This window comes from Sceloporus occidentalis, unplaced genomic scaffold (assembly GCF_023333645.1).
Source record: "Sceloporus occidentalis isolate IW3139 unplaced genomic scaffold, rSceOcc1.0.p SCAF_222, whole genome shotgun sequence".
NCBI lineage: Eukaryota > Metazoa > Chordata > Lepidosauria > Squamata > Phrynosomatidae > Sceloporus > Sceloporus occidentalis.
In genome coordinates, this window is record NW_028317202.1 from 879658 (window position 1) to 888385 (window position 8728).

The window sequence follows — 8728 nt, forward strand, 5'->3', positions numbered from 1 at the left end:
AATCTACACACCTGTGTTCTACTTCTGACTTGATTTAGACAAAAACAAAACCACAGCCATGTGTGCCTGCCAAAAGTCTACTAAGCAGGCATCTTTGTAAGTAGATTCTCAAGTTTTCCCAATATCATGTCTGCATTTTGGCTTTGTGAGAACGTTTGTGGTTAGTATGTTTGTGTAAATCAACTTGAAAACACACCCAGAATGTAGACTGACTCATCGAACGGGTACTGGTATACTTGAAATATAGATATCTGAAGAATTTTCTTCTGTGAGGAGGCGAAAATGGTGTTACAGGAAAATCGGATACAGTAAGGTCTGGACACTTTCCTTCCACAGTGAACCACAAGATGAAATTACTTGTCACGATGCTATACTGTAAATGCACATGACAGGTAAAGCTTTTATTTAGGCATTGGCCTCTACTAGACATGTGCAAATAGGTCAAAAATGATTCGGACAAGTCCGTTTTTGACCCATTCATTTTCGGACAATGTATTCCTTCACGATTGCTTAGGACAAAAATTGAGGCCCATTTTAATTTTGGGAACGGAATTTGTTTTCTGACGCCCATTCACTCATTTTCATTCATTCTCCCTCTCTCTCACACTCTAGAATACCTCAAATGTTAGGGCTTTTTTTACATCCACCATCTCTATACGTAATGCTGTTCCGGGCAGTTAGCTTCTAAAACGTTCAGTTCCTAAATTCCACAAGAATTTGCCAAGTCCTGCGTTCTCACCTTAAGGACTTTTGCCTTTATGAGTGCCCAGCTAAATTGTCCTTTTTTAGTATAGAAAAGCTGATACCAGTAAGCATTTACATGATCCTGAAGTAGGGTTTAGAAGAGCTAGTGAAACTACAAATTGTGTAAGACATTTAGGAGAGATGGTTATTTGTCTTAGTAGTCCTTAGAGGATTTAATTCTTACTCAGCAAGTGCCTGTTTTAGTCTGGAGTGTTTGCGGTTTTATTGTATTATTTGCCACATCATGTTGATAACAGAGTATGGTTGGTAAAAACTTTACAATATAATTCAATTAGAGCAGTTCCAACAGAGTTTTAGCAATGTTCTAAGGTGGGGTCACTGTTTCAGGTGGTCTGTATTCTGAGCAGGGTATACTTGTTGCTCTTTAGGGTTATGAATTGCAGGTTCCCTTGAGATGCATTATCGTTAAAGCTGTTTTTTAAACAACTTATGGAAAACATTTCAGTGATTATTTAGTATACAGACTTCGGAAAAGAATATACATGTCAAGTACATTTAACATGCTGCATCTATAGTACACTCTAGCTAGTACATTTGAATTGCATGGTAGAACATTGCGATGTAATGAGAAGTCTACACTGTATTATGTTACCAAACTTGATAATTTACACACTACACTGTGAAATATACTGAACGCTCAACTGTATGCAGCGACTGAAGGTTTTTGCTATCTACCCCCTGCATAGAGCTCTCACCTCTGTTTTGTTTAATATTTAACTCCAGTGTGCTCTTTACACCTTAACTTGGTTTCTAAAGATGGGGGAAGGGAGGGACTGAAGCTGAGAAAAGGTGGAGAGTGGGGATGGATATTTATGTTCCAATTAAATCCTAGTGCTTTAACTGTAAACAGGTCTGCAATCCTGTGAGTTCTTTTGTAGGCATGAAATGTAACATAGCGTGTGTGCATACAAAGGCCGATCTGAGCATTAGAAGTGAAGTAGAGTAAAGTAGTTCAAACGTGTTTTGGTTTTACACTTACAACCTACATAAGAGTGGTTGCCACAGGCAAAGATGTATAAACATATTTTGAATATACCGTTGATGTGATCATTTTATGGGGACATGACTGCACAGAGTAAAATGTGGCAATAGAGAAGAAAGAAACAATGAGTTACTGGAAAAGGAAGAGGATTTCGTGAAGCAAATGAAGAAACAGCAAGGAAAGCGGTGACAACTGTCTTCTATGGTCCTAAAAAGAGAATAAAAATAAAGGAAGCTTAAATTGTGGTTTCATTTGTAACATAAGCCAACAGCCCATGTCAAATGTGCTACTTCTTGTATGTTTGCCATCTGAGAATAAACTAAAATTTAGTGTTGTGTTCTTGAGATTATGTTTGGACAGAAATTTGTGGATGTGTACAATATTTTTACAGTGGTGGTGGCAGTGGTTTTGAAGTAAAAGAAGAGTTATTAGCCGGAACTGAAATGGTTTTAATGGGCCAACACAGAAATGTATATAACACAACTTTAGGTTTTTGGACCACAGAGGGCTATTCTTTAGAAAGAAGATGACATCTTATGTGATTGTTTTTCCTACGTCTGGTCAATACTTTCATTAAATATTCCATTCTGTCATGAGCTTATACAGGTAGATCCATTTTTCTCATAAAGTAACATGAGTTTTTGCTTCTACGCAGTTTTTAGTTTGAAGAAAAGGGAAATATGTTTTATTTATATATTTATATATATTTAATTTAGCCTCAAGTCAATGATCTACTCTGTCTTGGGCCACCAGGCGTAGGTCTGTGGCAACTCACATAACAGCTGGCCCTGGATAATACTTACTTAATATGGGGACAGTTTTTTTCTTAATCACGTAGGGCCAGCTCATATGGTTTATACAAGAGAAGCTCACTGGGTCAGCTCACAAGGAAGTGTGATAGGTTCAGTAGCTTTATTATAAAAGTGGGACAGTTAAAAAATAACACAAAAATGAACAATATATAATTTGACAACAAGACTAACACATGTTAAAACATACTAATAGAAAAGCAAAAGAGGGCTCTGCTCTTGCAAGTTTGCTATCTATGATTGTACTGCTTCTGGTAATGGGTGTGCTTCTTTTGTCCTGTGCTATGCAGTAAAGATAAAATGTTATAGATAACAGAACACAGCTAGGGCAGAGATTTCAGGCGCTGCACTGATTTGATTTGTAGTGCAGGTCTGTGCCAGGTGTAATTGCAGATCAGTTTCAAACTCTTGCGAGAGCCTCCGCAGCAGAGCCATAAAATTTGTCAGATATTTTTTTTTACATGGACAAACATAATCTACCAGCATACAAAGACCATTCGGCCCATTTAGTATGCACATTTTTCCTGATGTAAAGATTAAACCTTAAGCAGTCCTTGGTCTTGTCTTAGATTCAGAATATATGTATGTGTATCCCATGCATGTTTATATTCTCCCACTGTATGAGCTTCTACCACTTCTACTGGGAGGCTATTCCACTTTTGTTCCATTATACCTCCCACAGTCCCACTTTTCTCAGGATAGTCCTATTTTGAGGGCCCTGTCTCAGATAAGTGCCCCACTATCCGGTGTTTTCTTAATCAAATTTAATTTTAACATGATATGGGACGTGTATTTTTAAAATGTTTATCACCTGGTGCAGTAGTGACACCAAGTGGTCAATGCATCATTTGGCTACTGTACTGTACCTCTTCATTGTCCCGTGGGTGACTTTGCTGCATCAAACATCTTCTTCCTGCCCTCCATACCAGACATTGCCTCCACATTCTTCCTCCAGTCACTGACTTCAACTGGACGCTCCTGTGTGATGAAGAAATACTCGAATATCAGAGAAGTGTACAATCTTTTCAGCTAGAACCTATCTTATCTGCTACTTATATAACCCCAACATTCATCTATGGCTCTGTCTCTCCTTTTTTGTCTATACCTTGTGTCATTCTATGACCTATCCCCTCTAGATTATAAGCAGTGCCCTCTATCTAATGTATTGGTTTGTCTTTGTTAGTTCTAGTTCTGTCATACCCTTTAAATGTTTGTACTGTATGAAGTGCTGCCTAAATTGTTGGCACTATAGAAATAAAAGAAAGTAATAAATAAAAAAAAAATAATAATATGATTAAACATACACGTCATAGCTTTAGAAATCGAGGCTTCCTGTGAGAAAACTACAAAACTGTACAAGTATCTTTCAGGTAGTATAACAAGAAACTTTGTAGACAGTCTGTAGACACATAAAATGTTACCTTCTCAGTGTCTTCCTTCTTGACAGATTTCAGGTTGGCACGCAGATCCATAGAGACCTTGTGTTTTGACCCTAGTAGAGCACGGAGCATGGCGTCTGCAGAAACCCGTACCCTGCGCAAAGCTGGCCTCTTAAACTTCCCGCGCAGATCTAGCACTTTCATCTTCAGGTCCTGTATCTGCACAGTGTTTAATGTTGGGTACAAAGATGTCACTTATAGTTTACCTATGCTATGCTACATTTCTTTGCTTAGGCTATTGTTGATCAAGTAGTGTCACATATGGAAGCTGGTGGTTTCAGAGAATATATACAATTTTTTTGGCCGCTATATTGATGACTTGCTTTTTGTCTGATCAGGCGGCGCAGACCTGGCATTATCCTTTGTGTCCTATGCCTATTAATCTAAAATTTACGTTTCAACACCACAAATATACAATCTCTTTTCTGGATTTATAATTGGGGGTGGAGCCTAACACTCTTGGTATCGCAACCTCTGTTTTCCGTAAGAAGGTTGCTGGAAACACTGTGCTGCATGCCAGCAGTTGTCACCCACGACATGTTATATGCAGTGTCCCTACTGGACAAATTATACGACTGAAAAGGAATTGTTCCACTCAGGATTCATTTGATAAGTAGGCCACTGAACTTAAAAACAGGTTCAGAGCTAGGGGCTCTAGAGCCAAGGATATAGATGGGGCCTGTTCTAATGCCAATGCCAAACAGAGAGAGAACCTTCTTACTGACAGATGTGGAGACACTAGGAAGAGTGGTGAATTGGTACTGCCTTCATCACACTGTAGAGTTCAACCAAATTAGAAATATTTTACCCAAAAATGTATCTATCCTGAAAACTGATGAGGCAGGCCAAAATTCTCAAACAGGGTATCAAGTACATTTCTAAGCGGCGGCGTACCCTGGGCAATATGCTTGCACTGAGCCAGCTACCTCAATTGAACAAAAAAACTGGTACCTGGCTATCTGAAAATGCTGCAGGTATGTTGAAAATTAGAAAAAACTATTTGTGTCATCTACCACAGGTGATACATTTGAGATACGTAACTATAGTGTTATGTTTGTATTAACTGACATTTACTGCCACCTGGTGGTTGCATTGGTCCTTTTCTACTGGTAATTTTGCAGTGATTTGGAGACTGGAGACCATGTATCACTGGATGTGGTAGTAAGTGTTACTTACATTCACCCAAACTCAAATTTTCTGTTTTGCATTTTCTGTTTTGCTACAGATATGCTCCCTTTGTAATATTCTTTCTCCATTTGTATGTGTATGTATATATATATATTAATATATCAAACACTTTACCCTTTTTGTTCGTGTTTTTTGCTCTCCTTGATTTTATTTACCACGGACGTTTAATAAATGAATTTTATACATTCATGGATATCCCTGTGTGATTTGCTGGTGTAGGCTGGCGTAACTTTTTGTTTTTGTGTCACAATTTGGAACCTGGACTGGGTCCTTTTGGCGCTGCAGCACCCAGCTACGCTTGAATTTATTATTTGAAATGATATGGGATTGTAGCCTCTCTATTTGTTTCTTCAAGCTGGTGGTTTCCAATTTTTTTGTGTTGTCCCTCCATTAATGGTTGCATTCGATAAGTAAGGGTGTAAGTATGTGGCAGCCAGATTTCACTCATGACCTTAGTCAAGTGTGGTTTTGAAAATCCCTAATTGTTACCATGCTTGTGTACTTTGAAAAGTCAAAATACATTATTATTTTCATGTATCCTCATGCGTTTTTTTGTAGGGCTCATAAAAATCCAGAGCCACTCCTGAAGTGGGCATACATTGCTTCAAAGCTGTTGGTTGAACCAACCTAGGACTACTCTTCTGGTACTTTAGGATTGTGTTTGTGCACATAATGCGCAATGACAGAAAAATCTACCAAGATGCATCTCCAGATTATGGAAATACTCAATTTGAATAGGGTTTTTTATGTTATTTTGGAAGTTGGGCACTGGATAAGCATTTTGCTTATGTTATGTGCCAATCCACCTCTTTATTTCCACTTTTGTTCAATAAACCCAACTAATACTGTGTGCCTTACAATGCAGGGATGAGGCACATGTACAGCAGATGCACGGACTAATAATATTTAAAGTCTGTGAAATTTCAGCTATGCTATTTTTAACAGAGAAGCAATGCCAGCCTCACACATGCATCTAAAAGTTACAGAAAAAGCAATGCCTCTTATTCAGCAAATATAACATACTGGAAAGAACTGACATTATAATTTGAAATGTGGGATATTTTTTTTTCTTATATATCATCTGAGATATATGAACATGAGCATCAGTACAAGGCCTTTACCTCACGAGTGTTGTGAAGGACTTTTGCCTCAGTGTCATATCGCTCTTCGTCCACAATACCAACCTTCTCATACAATTCCCTGCATAGTTCCTGTCAAGATAATTAAAAAAACTAATTAGTGTGTTCGTTTTAAGGGGAATTCAGCATTCCAACCACATCACCGCATGCTGTCTATACCTGTAAGGCAGTCAGTGACAGGCCATGGGTGTTGACACGTGGCACCCTCTCACTTAGGTATCGCTCTTTTTCCTCCTGATTATTTATGTGCTCTTGATCCCAAGCCTCCTTTGCTTTTGCCAGCATCAAACTCTATAGTAGAGTAAATAAGGGGGTAAGAGAAAAGTCCTTTATCCCCATCAGCTTAACCCATACTCTTCTAACTCTCCTTGCTATGCCTTCGTTTTGCCTCCTCCATCTTTATTTTTTGCTTCCACCTACAGGCCTCATCATGTGCCTCCTTGGTTGGGCATGGATACTCCAACTAATGAAGCTGAGTATGTCCCTAGTTTCTCCTTGTCTCTATGCCAGCTCTGCCTCTCCTGCTTCATAAAGAAGGTGTTCTTTACCTTCTCTCCTAAAACGTCATACTCCTTATTATTTGCGTTTACTTCAGATCAACTCCCTCTGCGTGTTTACATATTTACCTTTAAAAGCAGCTTGCGGGAAGCTGAGATTTTTGATTTTCTCTGAGAAAGAAAGAAAGAGGGTATTCAATAGTGTGTATTACACATGTTTTAAAAAAAGATAACGGATAATAAGGTTAATTGTTTAGACCAGGATCTAAATAAGAAAAAAATGCTGAATGCAAATAGATATATACGTAGAGCTCTTACCTCTCTGACATTGTTTAAACAAGTGTTTGAAAAGGAGAGAAAGGAAAGATAGATAAGTGTCCGTGGATAAAATAAAAATATTTAGGTAGAAGACAGACTGACAGCATACTCACGGCTCAGGCATAGTGACGTTTTAAGACACCACCTAGTGAAAAAGATGAGAAGTGAATGAATGAATAAGAGTATTGACTGGAAGATTACCCAACCCAGTTTTAGTAACACCAACCAATTTACTCAATAGTGAAGACTGCTAAGGCACCCACATACAACACTTGGTGGGTGAATAAGTAGTTTATTCAGTTTGACAGGTTAATTACCTTTAGATGTGTAAGTTTATGGCAGGGGTAGGCACCAACATTGTTCATGGTAGAGATTTCCTGGGGTCGTTGATGAACAATCTTCTATGGACTTTTACAAACCTCGCCACTGTTGGCATTTTGCCTATCCCTGGTTTATGGTAAGAATCTACTCACTAAGGGTTATTAGAATGTTGGACTTGAAAGCTGATTCACTGAGTAATATAGAGAGTTATGCATGGTCATCTGCAAAAGTGGGAACGTGTCCCACCTTTCGCAAACCTTCCGTGTCAGTGCCATGTGGCATCTGTATATAATTAGTGAGGCCTCTGTCGTCTTGCAGTCTCTGCTGGCTCATATGAGCAAAAACATCATTGTCAGTATGGCATAATTTACCAGAACTCCCTATTTCTTGTACCTGAAAAAACTTTGAGGGAGAAGACGATCTGTGCTGAGGATTAGTAACAAAAAGATGAAGAGTGGGTGATGGAGTTCAGTATGATCCTAAAAAAGGGTTGTGTGCATCTAGATGCCATACACCTACAGGAAATGCCTATAAAATGTTCTGGATATGAGGAATGCCAAATTAAAACAGGAAATGGTTATGAGATTTTCACAAAACTCCAGAAGACCCCCTTGAACATTTATGGAAGGCCACCTATTGGCTGCTTTAAGCAGACCATGGACCAAGTAGGAGGGCAGCTTCTCTCTAACGTTAATACTTTTTTAGATTTATATTAATGCATATTAAAGTGGCGGTGGTGTAAACTGTCCCTTTAAACAATATCAATATCTATTCATTTTGGATGTTAAATGTTTTCTGTGGAGAAGATTTTTCCCTTTGGTATGCTGGGCTTAACTGCAACCTGACATGTAATCCTTTAACCTCATTTTTGATCCCCGTTTGGGAAAAAATAATAAAACAAGTTCTTGAGGTGAAATTGGATATTTATAATGTATGGTTACATGAAGGAGCTGTCTCAGAAACCCTAAAATACTAAAAGTATCTTCGAACTCCCTTTGTAATGAATATATATCTTCATCACGGCTTTGGAGCGAAGAATTTGCAGTACTTTTCTTTGGGGAAAGCCCACTGGGGCAAACCCTACATCATGTATTGGGAATGATATTCTACAAAGCGTAATGAATAGAACTGTGTGGCAGCCTGATTCCCAGATATGCCCTTTTACCATGAACAATGTGTTCATACCAAGGGTTGCTAACAAGTAGCTTTCAAGCTTCTGTGGAATCTTTAACTTCCAGCTACATTACATTACATTTAGTTATAAAGCGCC

The 8728-nt window shown here is 38.5% G+C and overlaps 1 protein-coding gene across 1 annotated transcript; it reads right to left on the bottom strand.

Annotated features, from left to right (window-relative positions):
• Window positions 1–3426: 3426 nt before the first annotated feature.
• Window positions 3427–7261, bottom strand: LOC149276989 (troponin I, slow skeletal muscle-like). The gene is made up of 6 exons (XM_089503185.1): window positions 7247–7261; window positions 6949–6990; window positions 6482–6613; window positions 6305–6394; window positions 3978–4154; window positions 3427–3534 (listed from the first exon to the last, which is right to left on the bottom strand). The coding sequence occupies exons 3-6, from the start codon at window positions 6605–6607 to the stop codon at window positions 3427–3429; spliced, it is 501 nt and encodes a 166-aa protein (XP_089359311.1). The 5' UTR covers window positions 6608–6613; window positions 6949–6990; window positions 7247–7261.
• Between the last annotated feature and the right edge of the window lie 1467 nt (window positions 7262–8728).

Bases quoted from the DNA above. Each gene is read 5' to 3' on its own strand.
- LOC149276989 (XM_089503185.1), bottom strand. From the start codon at position 6,607: ATGCTGGCAAAAGCAAAGGAGGCTTGGGATCAAGAGCACATAAATAAT. The intron at 6,395-6,481 runs GTATAGACAGCA...TTATCTTGACAG, and splicing joins TGTCACTGACTGCCTTACAG to GAACTATGCAGGGAATTGTA. The intron at 4,155-6,304 runs GTAAAGGCCTTG...AACACTGTGCAG, and splicing joins TCCTTCACAACACTCGTGAG to ATACAGGACCTGAAGATGAA.